Below are 17,196 nucleotides of genomic sequence, written 5' to 3'. Positions count from 1 at the left end.
ACTGCAGTTACATATCAGATACTGTAAGTCTGTAATTTAAAAACTAAGCGAATGATTGGTAAACAGCCCTTCCACTTGTTTTCTTGAGACAAGGTCTCACTATTGTAGCCCTGGATTGCCTGATACTTGCTATTTAGACCAGGTGGCCCCAAAAGCAGATGTTTACCTGCTTCTGGTGAACTTAATGATTTGTTCCACCACACCCAACAGTCCTTACATTAAACAAACAAACAAAAAAAACCAAAAGAAACCAAGGTGTTACATGCCAGCAAGTATTTATTATTATTCATAAGTGGTCAAAAGACTTACAAGGATCATTATTATAACCACATGTATGAAATATCACTTAGTGACAGTGAAAGAGACAGATATATGTATTTACATTAAAAAATACACACACGCGCACTCTCTCAGGTTTTGCCACATAGAGCTATGAAGGAGGCATCAGGCTATACAAGTTCTGATATACATAACACATTAAAGAATCAAGCGTAAAAACCATACTTAAGGTTGCAAAAATAAAGTTTCCTTTTCTTCAAGCATTTTGATCTGGGCTCAAGCAAAGCAAATAATGAACACCGATGATTTTCATATGATTCTACACACACTGAAACTGTCAATACACAAAAGTCAACAAAACAAAAGAGCAAGTTACAGGGATGAACAATGCATTTCATCCAAAGGCTAACAGTCTGTTTCATCCTGGCTCTCGGACATCAAGAATCATAATTTACATTACTTGAACAGCAAGGTAAGCCAGAACAGAACAATCAAAAGAAAGTCATGACTGCAAACAAGGTGTTGCTGCCCTCAGTCGGTCCAACGTTCCCCTAGTGCAACAGCATCATTTACCTGAAGAATCATGAGTCACAATTAAGGAGTACTCATACAAAACTAATTCCTTTATTCTTGAAAAAGTGCCACAGACTATACTTTTCATTTAAAAAAATACACAGCACATAAACTAATGAAAGACGGTCTGTCTCCATCTCTTGTCAATGAGGAACGGCCAGAGAGATTCTTTGATTCCAATTCGAAATGGCGTCCGCTGGCCAATGCCTAAGGTCTCCAATTTGGAGCAGTCGAGCTGAGCATTTTTGGGGCGTTGTGCTCCTATGACGGGGCTGTCAGTAATCTTTAAAGAAAAACAAAACAACTTCTGAGTAAAGGAAGTAACATCCTGAAGCTTGACAACTTTATTTCAGCTTTCCCTTAATGGGGAAAAAAAACCTGATCTTATCAGAACTACAAAAAATAAGCATCAAGGCAACACCTAAAAAAAATCGTGGTATGTAAGTACACACTCACATGAGTAGAGTATGAGGATGGACTCAGGTTGTCAGGCTCTGCAGGTTACCCCAATACTCCCAGCCAGCCCCACCCATACTTCTCTGTAAGAGTACTTCATCAATACTCTCTGACTTCTTCAGGGATAACTTATGCCAGAGACTGTCAAGATCCAAGCCAAGTTCATTTTGATTAGTTATCCAGGACAGAAAAGTGTTATCAAACACAACAGCCTAAGAAGTCAAGAGACCCAGAGGGACTCCATACATAGACCCAAGGACTGTGCATAGACTGGATCTAGGCCCTTACACAGAGGTAGCCAATGGGTAGCTCAGGTTTCCCGTGGGTCCCCAAGTAAGGGGAGCTGGATCTGTCTCTGACATGGACACTGTTGCCAGCATTTTGATCACCAACTCCTGGCAGGACTGCCTAGTCAGACCACAGGGGAAGAGGACGAGCTCAGTCCTGATGGGACTTGATGAGCTGGGGTGGGTTGGTAGGGGTGTCCCCCTTACTGAGGAAGAGGGGATTGGGGAGGGGGACAAGGGAGGAAGAGGGCTACTATAGGGTTGTTAAGTGAATAAATAAGTTAATTAAAAAAATAAAAAGTCAGAGGGACGTAAGACTTACAGGCCGTAAGTGACTGCTGGGGAGGTTGAAGGCATCTGCTATTGCACATGCCATTTCGTACTTGGTCATCTGCTCATTGCCAGACCAGTGGAAGGTTCCCTTAATGGATGGATCCTAACAAAGGAAAAAGGAAAATCCAAACAGTTTCAAATTTGATTCTAAGAAAGTTAATTTTAAAGGTCCAAAAATCAAAATGCAAACCTATCTTTTTTGAAATAGTCTCCTCAAAATACCTAAAATCAAATGTCCACAAATATTCCAATACCAAAATCTGTAGACATAAGATCTTTTTTAAATACTACAAAAGCCTCCAATCGATAGTGACTAATTTTAAGGAACATTTTAAGCTATTCTAAGTTAAAATCAAAACTTAACAGTTTTGAGGCAGGATCACACACAGCCAAGGCTGTCCTTCAAGAGAGCACACATCTGAGACTCATTTCCAGCTTCTCCCCTGCCTCCCCTTCCAGCTCAGGGATCACAGGTGTGCACCTGAGAAGCCCAGTACCACACACCAGCAACCTTAACATTTGAGGAAGCTAAGGCAGAAAGACAGCCTTGAGTACAAGGCCACTCTGGGCAGCAAAGTGAAGCACTGTTTCAAGAAACCAGAAGAGAAGAACTAATTAGTTAAACACTCTTTTAGTTTGTTTTGGAAACAGGGTTTCTCTATGTAACACAGCCCTGGCTGCCCTGGACAAGAACTCAGAGCTCTGCCTCTAGAGTGCTGGGGTTAAAGGCGTGTACCACCACACCTGGCTAGTTAAATACTCTTAACAATGGCATGCTATGACATTTTCAGTCTTGCTGAGGTTTTTTTCTTTTTCTATTTTCTAACAGGTTTCAAAAAGCTCCTTACATAATAAAAGAACTAACTGTGGGTATGCGAACTCGGATGTGCATGCCACAGCACATACATAGAGGTTAAAGGACAACCCTCTTATTGGTACTTCCATTCTCCTGTTAATTTATCACTACATACAGAGGTATAATTTTCACATAGTAAAACACTGTAGTTACACTGTGGCCAGCATTATTAGTACTCTAAATTAAACTTTCCCAATCTTTTTATGGATATTCTATTTAGTGCCAACATACTTAAAATTAACTCCTACTCTGGGCTGGAAGACGGCTCAGTGGTTAAAAGAGTGCTTCCTGTTCCTTTAAGAGGACCGGGGTTCAGTTCTCAGGCGACACAATGGCCTCTGGTTTTCTTGGACACATGTGTACACTTGTACACATGTGGTACACACAAATTCATGAACACATATATATATATACATGCGTAATAAATTAAAAAAAAAAGAACTCTCGATGTCTGTGCTTAGTCTGCTGGGCCTTTAAATTTCAGCACTAGGAAGGCAAAGGGAGGATTTCTGTATTTGAATTTATTTCTTGCATGCTACTTGAATACAGCATCTACTTTGTATAAACTGCTTTTGTTTGGTTTTCTACTTTTAAAAGCACATTTAATTTTGAGTCTGTGATAATCTGTGTACACACACAGAAGTTCAAGGACAGATAAGCAAAACAGAACTTTCGCTAAAACACAAGTCAGGCCCCATCCTTAGCAAGACTTACCAGCATCCTCTTCTCTGCCAGCTGCCGGCACACGCTGGCTACATCTTTCACGTGTGTGGGGAACCTCTGCTGCCAGTGGTCCATGTTTGCTGACTTGTTGCTGAACTGCACCTTGTCAAACATAACAGTCACAGCACTTTCTTCAAGCTTTTCCACTTCCCCGTACAACACAGGAATTCTCAAAACAGCAGCCCCTAGGAACAATACATGAGGATATTTCAGCTAGATCTTCTCCAACTTTGGGTGTAAAGACAAATTGTGTGGATTTAAACAATAGGAAATAGAAACCTTGCCTTTTAATAAAATATACCAGGATGGGATGTAGCTCATAATGGAAACCACTGATTGAAATTCAAATGCAGACAAAAGGACTGAAGAACAATTTAGGACCAACTAAATTGGAAGCCATCTCCACAGGCTATATATTTGATAGCAGGAGAAAAAGTGTAAGGTTTCTTGACTGTGGTAACCATGCTGTGATTATGGAAACAATGCTACTGTTGCTAGAAGATACTCAACCAAGTGTCTGGAGACTGAAGAATTCATCCCTGGATTTGTCCCAGTACACACACACACACACACACAAGCAAAGTACCAAACAAAACTGATCTAGGGACTAGGGTTGAATGCTCAACATCTTTTTTTGGAAGGCGGGGGTTGTGTAGCCTTGGCTGTCCTAGAACTCATTCTGTAGACCAGGTTGGCCTTGAATTCACAAAGATCCTCCTGCCTTTGCCCTGGGGGTTGGGATTATAGGTGTGTGCCACCACACCCAGCTGGAGTATTATAAACACAGGTCTTGCTGTGGTCTGAATGTACCCACCCCAAAATTAATTCCCAGTCCAACAGTGTGGGTGGGTGGTTGGGCTGGGAGGGCTTTGGGAAGATGTTTAGGTCATGAAGATATCACTATGAAAGAGCTTAATGGGGAGCTGCCCAGTTTGATTCCTTGAGGCCAAGCAGAAAGGACGCCTTTACCTCGTGCTGGTTCTTGGATGTCAGGATTTCCCAGCCTTCAGAACTGTGAGAAATAAAGTCCAACTCTTTGTAATGATCCATTCTGTGCATTGTTATATCAACATGAGGCAGAGCAAGGGAGATGGTGCTAGGGAGACTTATGTAGGATTGATGGTTCATTTCTGATGTACTTTGGTGGTATTGCAGATTTAACCTTGGGCCTCATGCATGCTCAGCAAACACCCTACCTCTGAGTCAGAATAATGTATAACGTTAAAAAAACAAAAAACCCTGACAAAGTAAATGTCTGTAGTGAGGGTATCACAAGCTGGTGGCTGTTTTTCAGATGCACACTCCACCCATCACATCAGTTTCCACAAGGATCATGCCATGGAGTGTGGTGCGGCCAGATAGAAATGAAGTTGAACACGATGCTCCCACAGACAGGAAAGAAGGCACAGCAGAACTAGCACCACATATAATGAGATGCAAAGATGTGGGAAGAAAGTCAGATTTTAGATTGAAACAAAAATACTTGAAAAAATTATACAAAAATACTCCTCTTAAGAACCTGCATTTCATGCTTGTCTTCCTGAGAAATCAGCACATGGGAGAGATATCATGCTCCAAGTTTTAAATTTCTTTTTAATTTATGTTCAAAGAAATTACTTTTATATATGTACACACGTAAACATAGACAGACATGGGGAAAGAAAAAAGATCACGGTATAGAATACCTTGAAAAATTTATTACATTTATTTGTGTGTGTGTGTGTGTGTGTGTGTGTGTGTACACATGTGTATGGTCAGAGGACACCTTGTAGGGAGCAGGTTTTCTCCATCCACCACGTGAATCTCGGGAATCGAACTCAAGTCCTCAGCTTGGTGGCAAGCACCTTTACCTCTTGAGCTATCTCACCTGCATGCATTCTCTAATTTCCAGTAACCAATAGATAGTCCCTGTTTTCCCTTTTCTTTCTTTCCTTTCTTTAATTAGAGGAGGGGAAGACAGGACGTAACTTTACAACTCAGGCTAGCCTAAAAACTCATAATCCTCCTGGCCAGCTTCTGAGTGCTGGGATTTCACATTCACTCACACACACACAGCAATTCTGGATATTTTTATCAATTAAGAACACATTTACTCATGAACAACAAAAACACATTTCAAAAATCAATCAATGCTGGATCTTACCTAAATTGTTCTCCAGGACCGCTTTTTCTCCATCTAATTTTGTTTTGCCATACAGATTCAGGGGACTTGGTATGTCCTCTTCTGTGTAAGGGGGATTGGTGCCATCAAACACATAATCTGAGCTAATATAGATGAGAAACGCTCCAATTGCAGCTACAAAAAGAAAGCATAAAGCCACTGCCTTAATTCTACATGAAATTTAGAATATTTTTTTGTGGTTTTTTTGTTTGTTTCATTTTGTTTTTCCCTGAGATAAGTAAGACAGCTACAAAACTTTCAACTTCAAAAATCCAGTGAAGGAGGCTAGGGAGACAGCTCAGCAGCAGCTAAGAGCACTGGCTACTCTTCCAGACCACCTGTGCTTACTTCCTAGCACACACATGGATGCTCATAACCACCTGTAAGTCCAGTTTCAGGGGATAGGAAGCCCTCTTCTGACCCCCAAAGATGCCAGGCACACAGAGGGTGCACAGACATACACACAGGCAAAACATTCCTGGACATAAAACAAGTATGTCTTAAAAAACCAAAAAGTCAGTTATAATATAGCATTACCTGCCTCCTTTGCTAAATTCCCTGAGGCACCCACATTCAGCTGGGAAGCAGCATCTGGCTGACTCTCAACAACATCTGGTCTTCTCTCTGCAGCACAATGCACTATGACGTGAGGCTGAAAGTTAAACATCGACTTTTAACCCAAAATGAAAAACAACAGAGAACCATGGATTTCTTAGCGTAATTTCAGGCAAAGAAAAAGGTTCCTTAAAGTCAACAGATCTTCAATTAAAAAGAAATCATTTAAATTTTTTTCTTGGGTTTGGTTTTTCAAGACAGGGTTTTTTTCATATAGCTCTAGTTGTCCTGGAACTTGAACTCAGAGACCTGCCTGCCTCCACCTGTGCATTGAGTACTGGGATTAAAGAGGTGTGCTACCGCCTCCAGGCTCATTTAATTTCTAACAAAGTTTTGTCGTAGTTCTCTTTTCTTCCTAAAAATAAAACAAAAAGACCAAAAAACAAAACAAAACAAAGCAACAGCAAAAAAATCCAAAACCACACATACACACACACACACACACACACACACACAGGCACGCATGCACGCTCTGCAAAGGAAAGAACAATTTATTTTTTTGTACTTGCTTTTTGGGGCAGTGCTACAGATACAAGAACCTTGCACATTTTGCACATCACATGCTGGGCAGATATGTAAGCCCTAAGCTATATCCCTAGCCAAGGTAAAAACAACTTAGTAATCCTTAGACAAAAATGTAGAAAAAAGTATTAGTAACTATCTATAATCAAAATAAGTCCACTATCCCAATGTGGTGGAAGAGTCAGCATGACTATCATGACTATTTACTCATCGGAGCCCAGGCCCCACACAGACTGCTAAGTGCCCTGCCACTATGCTACAGGCCAGCCCTAACATTTAATAAATTCAGGACAAGAGGCAAGTACTATCAGTTGCAAGTAAATTCCTAAGTTCAAGTCTTGTGAGCACTCATTCAACAAGACTCAGCTACCCACAGAAAACACATGTCCATTTGCTCTTACTATGGATCAAAAGCAACTTGAGGAAAAAAGGGTTTATTTCACTTACATAGCAAAGTGCATCACTGAGGAAAGTCAAGGCAGGAACTGGTACCAAGGCAATGGATGAACTCTGCTCATGGGCTTGCTCCCCATGGCATATTCAGTCTGCTTTCATATGCAACTCAGCCTGTCCACATCAGTCATATTAATCAAATGGGGGAAAAAAAGGAAAAATGCCCCATGGACTAACATGTTAGAGGAATTTCTTAACTGAGCTTCCCTCCTTGTAGATGACTCTATGATTCTAGCTCCTGTCAAGCTGACAACTAACCAGGACACATGACATGAGTAAGTACTGAGAAAAGCAAGGTCTTCACATTTGAGTGAGCATGACACATTTAAAGAGCCGACACAGGATATCTTCTACAGAGAGAAGGCTTTTTTAATGCAAGTGGGACAAAGCAAGGACCAAGATTGGTGTTAAAAGTCCATGTGCTGGAGGCTGGAACTCACATGATGGCTAGCAACCATTTATAGCTCCAGTTTCAGGGCCTGGAAAGATGTCTCACTCAGCTGCTTTTGCAGAGGACTTGGATTGATTTCCAGCACCCACATGGCAGCTCACAACGGTCTGTAACTTCACTCCCCAGGCATCTGACACCCTTACACAGACATATATGTAGGCAAAACACCAATGCATATAAATAACAAATAAATCATTACAGTTTCAGGAGATCAGACAACCTTTTCTGTCTTCTGAAGGCACTGTATGCATATGTTTCACAGACACCAAAACACCCATACAAAGAAAATACATCAGAGAGAGAAAATGCCGACACACCCAATTTTCTCAATACCTGCTCAAGGCCTCTATGAATTGCTTTCAAATTTGAGTGTACAACACCTGGGATCCTCCAAATACAATATTCTGGCCCATCACAGACATAATACATTACTCTTTGGACATTTGGCCTGAAATCAATTTTCCCCAGTGTTTCCAGTACTCATGCTCCCAGATTCCTACTTTTAAATTCTTCTGACCATACTTTTTCAGCATTAAAGTAGAAATAATATTTTCTTTCTCAGTTCCCAGATAACACACGGACATTTGATGGCAAGTGTAACTAGGAAAGCATAGACACAAGCTGTGCCATGCTACCAGGCTGTGCAGGAGAGGGAGAAGGACTCTGGGGGGAAAGCCAGCATGAGGGGCCTCTGGCCCCAATACCCTGGGTAACTGCAAGGAAGGGAAGTACACTCTGAATTGTTGCTGCTCAACAGGCTTCAGCTTTCAAGCACAGCTTCCTGTCTGTAAGCACACCTTCTGTATAATCCAGACAACCACTAACAAAATACAACTACAATTCCAAATATACAAACCTATACCTGAAAATCATGAATGAGGTGATGGACTGCTTCAGAATCCAACAGGTTCACTTGCTCAAACTTTGGTCTTGCTCTTCGAAAGCCACAGCCAACGGTGTGCCAGTTACTCTGCTGAAATTCTTTGTAAACTGCTCTGCCAAGAAGCCCAGTGGCTCCGGTAACTAGAACCCGACGGCTAGGGGTGTTTACTTCCTCCTAGAAGTAGGAAGAGAGGAGAGCCACAGTTTGAAAACAATTCTCTGAAAGAAATGAAAGCTGCCACTATTGTGTACCAAATACCTTTTTAAAATCAAATATTACATAGCTAAAAGTCAGTTTTAAAGCTAGATTAATCAAACTGCATCAACCACATGACTTAACGTATTTGTTTTTAATTATTTTATTTTATGTCTGAGTATTTTGCCTGCATGCATGTGTGGGTGCGCTACCCATGTTGCCTGGGGATAGCAGAAGAGGGTATAAAATCTCCCAGAACTGGGGCTACAGGCAACTCTCCAGCCAACAAGCAGATGCTGGGAATGAGGCCTAGGCCTAGGTTCTCTGCAAATCAACACAGTACTCTTATCCATAAGACCCCACCCCTCCCGCCTTGGTAAGTTTCAATAATCAGTCTCATTGGGGCTAGAAGGGCTCCTTAGTGGTTAAGAACACACTGCTTTTGTAGAAGACAGACATAGGGGAGCTTACAACTACTTACACTCTATAGCTGATACCTCTTCTGGCCTCTGGGGGGTAACTGAATTTACACGTACACACACAGAGATAATGAAAAATAAAAAATAAGGGGTAGGAGAAATGGCTTAGTGGTTACGAAGGGTGTTCTTCCAGAGTACCTGGGTTCAATTCCCAGCACCCACATGGCAACTCACAACTGTCTGTAATGCCAACCCCCAATTCCAAGGGATCTGACACCTTCACATTAATGGACATAAAATAAGATTAAATAAATAATTTTTTAAAAAAACATGCATTTTAAATTTGAGCAAACTAATATGTCCGTCTGTCAGCACTAAACTTACTTACACAGCATACTTATGACTGATAGCTACAGATAGCATAAAATTTTTGTTGCTGTTGAAAAAAATGCGTTCACAGAAATTGTAAAAAGTCACCGCTTAAGAAATAATTTGATTTCTGTATACCCAAGGCAAAGTTCCAAAAATTGACTAACACTTTTCCTGCAAAAGGAAAAGTCAATTTTTCCTTTTTTAAATATACTATTTTAAGCCATCAAGGTGTCACATCTGTAAACTCAGCATGTGGCTGGAATGCTCATTAGATTTTACCATACGGTGCTATTTCTGTTAAAGTCACCTAATTCTGAGCTGTGTGTGTGTGTGTGTGTGTGTGTGTATAAAATATGCAACAGCTAAAAACATTTTTGAGCTCTAACTTCCAGTACATGATTTAGCAAACATGCACACTTTACTTAAGAACACCAAAATCAGGTGTTTCTAGAATATACAAAAGCTGAAATCAAAAGAGGTGTGTGTGTGTGGGGTGCAGTATACAAAAAAGTATTAAGGATTTTAATTCAACCAATATCAAAACATTTTTTAAAAATTAAAGAAATTTCAGGTGGTAGCTGTGACACAACTTGGCTCTAAGCCAAGGAATTTATGAAAATAAAAATTTGAGCTGGCAAAATTTTCTTTGAACTTTAGCAAGAGAATAAATCTCTAAAGGTTTACATGCAAATCAGGTGTACTGATGACCTCTTAAATCCCTGCACTCAGAGGATAGGGGCAGGATGTCAGCAAACTGAGGAAGGCCTGGTCTACATAGGGAATTCCAGGCCACCCATGCCTGTAAAACAAGACCCTGTTTCAAAAATCACAGTTGTATACACATACATACATACACACAAATCTGAAATGAAAGGGGTCAAAACAGGCTAAGTCTAGTATATAGATTTAGAAAATCCTGAACATGTGATAAACACCATGAAGATGCCTGGGAAAATACAATGAAAGAGGCACACTGACAGGTAGGTCAGAGGTTAAGAGCACTGGCTGCTCTTCTGGAGGACCCTGGTTTGAGCCCCACACGAACATGGCACCTAACAACCATCTGTACTGTAACTCCAGTTCCTGGGGAGATAATTCTCTTTGGAACTCCAAAAGCATTGCATGGATGTTGTGAACAAACACATATACAGGTAAAACAAAGTTGCTGTTGCAGAGGACCAGAATTGGGTTCTCAGCACCCATACTAGGCTGCTTACAACTCCCTGTAACTCCAATTCTAATGGAATGGACTCCCTCTTTTGGCCTCAGTGGGTGTTGGACACATGGTGCACAGCTATACACTTAGCAAACATTTAAAAACAAACAAACAAACAAACTGGAAAGTCCACGTGTAAGCTTAGTGTGCTCCCAAAATTACAGCACTAGCACTTGTCATCTGATGCAGGAAGATCCTGAGATCAAGACCAGCCCTGGGTATAGAGAAAGTTCTGGCTCCAAAAGAAAAAAGTTTCCCACTGACTTCCTACCTCTGTAACATTCTGGAGCACCCTTGGGATTTAAGAAACAAGGCATCCAGACTGCTTAAGAAGGAATGGACTTCAGATGGGAGAAGCCCAATGCCCTGTCTCCCCAATGTACCCACTGGCAGTATTCTGAGAAGGGGTGCCTCTCTAACATTAGCTATGCCAATTCTCAGCATGTAGTAAGAGCAAATCTCAGTTGCACTGATTGAGAGAGCAACAAATGTCCACAAATCATAGCTGTCTGTACCTTCCTTCTGCCTTGGCTTGCCTGGAAATCACTCTCCCTCAGCTTTCAGAGTGCTGGGATTAACACACAAATCATCATACCCCAGCTAATGCTCTCCCCTCCCCCCCCAGACAGGATTTCTCTGTGTAGCCTTGGCTATCCTCACTGGCTCACAGACATCTCCTGCCTCTGCCTCCCAGAGTGCTGGGATTAAAGGACTGTACCACGCCCAGCTGTACCTTTTTATTTATCTATTCATTTATCTATTTATTTATTTATTTATTTATTTTTAATGAAAAACATTGCTGGCTGTGGTGGCACCATTAATCCCAGTCCACTGGAGGTGGAGGCAGGCAGATCTCCAAAGATTTGAGACTAGCCATGAATACACAGTTAGACCCTGTTAACAAGACAAAACAATCATAGGCATACGAGTTAGTACCCAGTTTTACTACTCCCCACTTTTACAGAACTGTACAAACACATTAAGCTTACATGCATTCATACATGTATGCAGGCATAAACAGTTGGACATGTGTTGTCAGCAGTCTGTAACTGCAAATTAATAAAACAGACTTTACATTTGTACAGCACTGTTCATCACTGAAAAAAGTCCGGATAGGAACCTAGAGGCAGGAGCTGACTGACACAAGACATGGAGGAGTGCTGCTTACTGGCTTGCTCGGCCTGATTTCTTAAACAACTCAGGACCAGCAGCCCAGGGGTGGTTCCAACCACAACGGGCTGGGGTGTGGGAGGGGAGGTATGTCGATCAGTAATTAAGAAAATGCCTTACAGGCTTTTTCACGCAGCCCAATCTTATAGAAGCATTTTCTCCATTGAGTCTCCCTCCTCTCCAGTGACTCTAGCTTGTACAAACTGACATAAAACAAGCACAGACGCTGTCTCAAAATAATAATAATAAATACTTTTTAAAAATTACATTAACAAAACTGCAAGGCACGTAGGTTTGGGAATTAAGTCTTACATACTGTGCTGGATATGTTCTGAGAGTCAGTATTGCTAGGGGGCTTGAAACGGAATAGTGAAGCGGAATTGGAACCAAGCAGGGGAAAGTTTACTAGACATGCATTTTCCAAATATCAGCAGTCTCCCACCATGCAAAATACGGTCGCGGAACCCAAGGGGCCAGGGCCAAACAGATCTGTACTGGAGTCCCTGATCAAACCTTACGGAATAAACTTTAGGCAAAGCCCGACCCTTTATGCCCGCTTTCCCACCCCTGAAACTGAGCGTTAACAGACTCGCATAGTTGGAAACACAGATGTCCGTAAAGTGCCTGAAGTAACGTTGCCCTGGTGCAAACTACGGGTTCACCAACTTGACACCTCCAACACCGCCCTTTGGGAGAAGCCACCCTCCCTTCTGTTTAAAGATCCAGGACTCCAATGTTAACCAGCCCCCGGGGGCGGCGGGAGCCTCCACCTCCCGGCTCCCCGGCTGCGACCGCGTAAGCGTAGCCTAGCGGGGAGCGAGGTAAACAAACTCAGAGGCGCCACCCGGGGCTCCACGCCCCGCACCTCACCTCCAACAGCCGGCAGCTGCCGGGGACGAAGTGGATGGAGAGCTCCTTCTCCCGGCCCACCATGCCCGCCGTCTTGGCGCCGCCGCAGTCGCGGACCGCAGCCTTCACCCGCGCAGCACAGCCGGGGGCCGCAGCGCCCGCGCCCTTGGCCCTCCTCCCCTAGGCCCAGGCCCTCCCGGCTGACGCTTCCGGCTTCCGCCGCCATGGTCGCGCCTGTTGATTGGCCGCCTCCCGACACGCGTTCGCAGGGGGGCGGGACTCCGAGGGACGCTCTCAGCCCACGTGCCAGTTCTTAAAGGGCTAATGCACGCAAGCGCTTTCCCAATCTCTCCTTCTTAGTGAAGGGGTAAAGAGTCGGTTCACCCAGAGTTCTAGGTTTGCAGGCTGCGAAGTGCCTAAGAACCGACGGCAAAGTAGACTAAAACGTCCGTGAAATTAGGAGGCGAGGCACCTAAGGTTGGTTCCCTACACTCACAGCTTGGCTTTCATTCTGGCCTTGGACTCAGAAAGAATTTGAACTTGTGATCCTCCAGCTTCCCCTCTTAAACTCCGGGATTAAGGGAGTGGCAGACCAACCTAGGCAAGGTCGTTTGTTTAAGGCGGGGAGAAAGAGTAAAAATAAGTGCTGTCCTCTGAGTCATTAGTATCTCTGGAAACTATGTTCTTCTGGAATGCTAAAAAAAATGCTTTAAATGTTTTTAAAATTTTTAAATGTTTTTTAATTATTTTTAGCTAATTAAAAATAAAAAGGCGTGGGAGAGAATATTATCTGGGTACTTTTTTTTTTCCTTCTTTTTCTTTTTTTTATTTTGATTTTCAAGACAGGTTTTTTTTTTTTTTTTTTTTGTGTAGTTTTGGCAGTCCTGGACTCGCTTTGTTGAACAGGCTGGCCTGGAACTCACAGGATCCACCTGCCCCTGCCTCCCTGACTGATACAAGGCAGAGTTTGCCTTTTTTCTCAGAGTCCAGTCTACTTTTAAGTGGGCTTCACAAGCTTCCTGACTCCCCTTTGGACGCTCCACTTAGGGGCTGCTGCCAGGAGCTACCGGAGCCAAGCCTTGGAGGAGCTGCAAAAACTTAAAATGATGGAGCAAAGGAAGAGCACAATGCCGGGCACTCTTCCAAACCTGTGTGGTGTTTAAAAGTTAATCAGAAACAACAGCCCCTGGAGCCTGACTCAGCTCTCAACTGAATTTCCTGCAGGTTCCAAGCTCCAAAGTATGGCAGCAACAGGCAAGCCTGGGTACACTGAAAAAAGCCGGCACGCACGAGCGGATTCGCCCACTTTCTACCCAACAGTCTGTTCTCCAGACACCCACGATATAAGGGACTTAAAATTCTCCCCCAAGACGTGACCACCGCCCCTCCCGCAGACGCCTCGTTTTCCTTTCGGTTTATTTTTAAACTAAAGATCAAGCTGCCTGAAAGTTTTCCTCAGAGCCAGGAGATACACCCCTCCCTCCCCCGCCCCGTTCCCTGGTTTCTGTGGTTCTTTGGAAGAGAAAACAAAAGGCAGCCTGCGGCCCCTCACTTTTCGATTTTTCCCCCCTAATCCAGGCCTTATGGTTATTAAAAGAAAGGGCTATCTAGCCCAACACTAAGGTAAAAGAATTAGAAAGAAAAAGTCCGATGGAGGGAACAGAGAATGTTTCAAGTGTCCAGCTGGAATGTGTGTATCTCTTCCTACAGGGGGTTATAAAATGTTCCTAATAGAAGACTCAAGGATTTCTGCAGCTAGCAGTTTGATCCTCAGAGCAACCTCGTGGGTGAGCGAGGCGATTTTTGCTTGCCTCTCCATACAAGAACACGGTTTGACGCTTGTCAAAAGTTGGGCATAGCTCTGGAGGGGTGTATTTAAGCGCGATTTTTAACCGTTTTGCTTAATAAGAGAAGGTTCTATGTTTACAGTCAAGGTCGGATTTCCGAACGAGGTCACGTCTTAAAAGAGCGCAAACCGGAACTGAGAGTCTCCTTAGCGGATTCAAGCCCTGCGAGACAAAAGCCGGGCATGCACCGCTGGTTAAACCGTACGCTTTACACACTTAAATCTTAACTTCACCACAGTTGCACTTCATGCGGAGAACGAAGCAATCGTTCTGCTTCACGTTTTGTTTCTGTCCAACTGGGTTTGATTTCCTGGGTGAGAAACCCAAAATAGTTCATCCTGTGTCCCAAGCTTCTTATTTCTTAAGAAAATACATGGCACCGGCAAAGATTTTCTTTACACCCTTTCAACTGCTACCAGCCATTTCGAGTCGCTTTGAAAGCGATGTTGGGTCGACGCTGTGTCTTGAATTGCTAGCTCTTACCTGCTCCATGTCCTCCGGCATTTCAGGCATGATTCCAGTACTAATTTGGGAAAACGCAGCGAGGGGAACCTCAGTATCTGGCTTCTCTGGCCCGGTCTTTGTTCGCTCCGCCCTTACAGGGCAGACGGAAGCCAAAAACGTGAGGCGCAGCTCCGCTCGACCTTTCAAATTAGCATTTCCATTCCAATCCTGGAATCTCGTGCAGCTTTCCACAGTGCAGTAAGCTGGCAGCTGATTCCTCCTGCTAGTTTTAAAACTACCCAATGAGAAGTTGCATGTTTAACTGCCAAGTCAAGCGAGGATCCACTACTAAAATCCATTAGTCAGAACAGAGTATAAAAACAAAGGAGCTCTGCAATTCCTTGGTAGAACTTGTTGACCTTGTCCCTTCTAGAGCTACAATGAGCCAACTGTTGGGAGACACACTGTGCAACTGATTCCTGTTGTGAAATATTTCACAGGGTTCACACCTTACAGTAACAGAACCCTCAGTAAAATTCCCCAGTGTTTTTTTTTTTTAACTTAACCATTTCAAATGGCAATTTTAAAAAGCCTAGGGCTAACAACACAGAGATGTGGTCATTTACAATAACTACCTTCTCCTTAAATTTAGCCAAGCACTAAATTCCGCTTGAAGTACTTCCTGGACCTGCTAGTAACAGCAAGTGTGCAGCCATTTTCTAGGAGTGAAGCACAGACAACAAATATTTTAACAGTTTCAAGGACGACTTGGGCGTAGTTAGGCTTTGAGAAGCTGTTTGGGTTTAGGGCATTGCAAGGTTTTAACTTTAAAATCAACAGAAGCTGGTATTGAAATTGACCTTTAATTCCAGCATTTAATTAAGCAAAGGCAGGAGGATCACTGTGAGTTCAAGGCCAACCTGGTCTACAAAATGAGTCCAGAATTGCTAAGGCTACAGAGAAACCCTGTCTCAAAACAAAACAAAAAAACCCAAAATAAACAAAATTTAAACTATCTCTCAGCTCAGCAGTGGTGGCTCAAGCCTCTGATCTCAGCTGTCTGGAGCCAGAGGCTGGTTTTCAAGGCCAGCCTGGTCTACAGAGCAAGTTCTAACACAATCAGGGATACGCAGAGAAACATTGTCTCTCTCTCTCTCTCTCTGTGTGTTTGTGTGTATGTTTGTCTGTGTCACTCAGCATTATAGTCTACCCAGTGGGCATATAGCACATGGGAAAACAATGTCAAAATATATTTTCCTTTATAGGGTGTGTATATATATTTTGCAAGTTTGAAAGATATCTTTAAGTTATGGTACTCAAAAGGCCAAAACCAATGTTTTTCCTTTCTTTGTACAATTTTTGTGCCTCCAAGTGAAATCTAACCATCTCCTCTTTGAATCTCCATACAGCATCTCTCACTTAAAAACAAAGAAAAACAAAACAAAATAAGGGCTATTAAGATGGACTCAGTGGGAAAAGGTGCTTGCCACCAACATGAGTTGGACCCTGGAGAACCAATGCCTGTAAATTATCCTCTGACCTCCACAAATGTGCCATGGCACAAGTGTGAGAGCACACACACGTAAGTAAACATAATAAAGCTGTTTTAGTGATCTTGCTACCAAAACATGTCCACTCTATTTGAATATGAAGCACATCGATTGCTGCAGCTGCTGGTGGCAATCTTAGGTGAGTGTTCAAGGCCAGAACTAATACACCCAGAAGCTTCCCCAGGGACTTTGGATTCTAGGATCAAGTTTAAATGCTTATCATTCTGTGCTTTAACCACCAGCAGCTTTGGTCCTTGGCACATTCTATAAATGGCTTCTGTCAGCAATGGGCAGTGACAGCAGAGAGCAAAAGGTCGTGGCACCTTGTACTGTTACAACCATCAGAGTTCATGAATGTCGGGATCCTTAGCTCCCGAGTGCCAAGTGCCATAGTTCTTGCACCAAGAGTGTTGAATTCCTTGACTCTTAAGTTTTGGCAGCTCTCTGGGACTCTTCTGGCCATCAGTGCCTACATGCCTGTTCAAGTCCTTAGTTTTACGTTACAGGTGTTTTATCTGCATCTTTGTCTGTACAACATGTGT

General features: G+C 42.9%; 1 protein-coding gene across 2 annotated transcripts; it reads right to left on the bottom strand.

The window, feature by feature from the left end:
* Positions 1 to 258: 258 nt before the first annotated feature.
* Mat2b (methionine adenosyltransferase 2 non-catalytic beta subunit) lies at positions 259 to 15,533 on the bottom strand. Of its 2 annotated transcripts, none has more exons than XM_021626860.1 (7): positions 15,144 to 15,533; positions 8,572 to 8,766; positions 6,206 to 6,320; positions 5,651 to 5,803; positions 3,499 to 3,692; positions 1,918 to 2,031; positions 259 to 1,135 (listed from the first exon to the last, which is right to left on the bottom strand). In XM_021626860.1, exons 1-7 carry the CDS (start codon positions 15,171 to 15,173, stop codon positions 965 to 967), a joined length of 972 nt encoding a protein of 323 aa, XP_021482535.1. In that variant the 5' UTR covers positions 15,174 to 15,533; the 3' UTR covers positions 259 to 964. The 2 variants fall into 2 exon arrangements, with proteins under 2 accessions (XP_021482535.1, XP_021482534.1); XM_021626859.2 differs by lacking the exon at positions 15,144 to 15,533 and adding an exon at positions 12,835 to 13,038.
* Between the last annotated feature and the right edge of the window lie 1,663 nt (positions 15,534 to 17,196).

Source organism: Meriones unguiculatus, chromosome 11 (genome assembly GCF_030254825.1).
Source record: "Meriones unguiculatus strain TT.TT164.6M chromosome 11, Bangor_MerUng_6.1, whole genome shotgun sequence".
Lineage (NCBI taxonomy): Eukaryota > Metazoa > Chordata > Mammalia > Rodentia > Muridae > Meriones > Meriones unguiculatus.
This window is presented reverse-complemented; position numbering and strand designations above follow the sequence as displayed.

Coding starts and splice junctions, on each gene's coding strand:
- Mat2b (XM_021626859.2), bottom strand. CDS start 12,897: ATGGTGGGCCGGGAGAAGGAGCTCTCCATCCACTTCGTCCCCGGCAGC. Junction 6,321..8,571: donor ACCTCATTCATGATTTTCAG/GTATAGGTTTGT, acceptor TTTAACTTTCAG/CCTCACGTCATAGTGCATTG. Junction 2,032..3,498: donor TGGCAGAGAAGAGGATGCTG/GTAAGTCTTGCT, acceptor TTCCTTTGTTAG/GATCCATCCATTAAGGGAAC.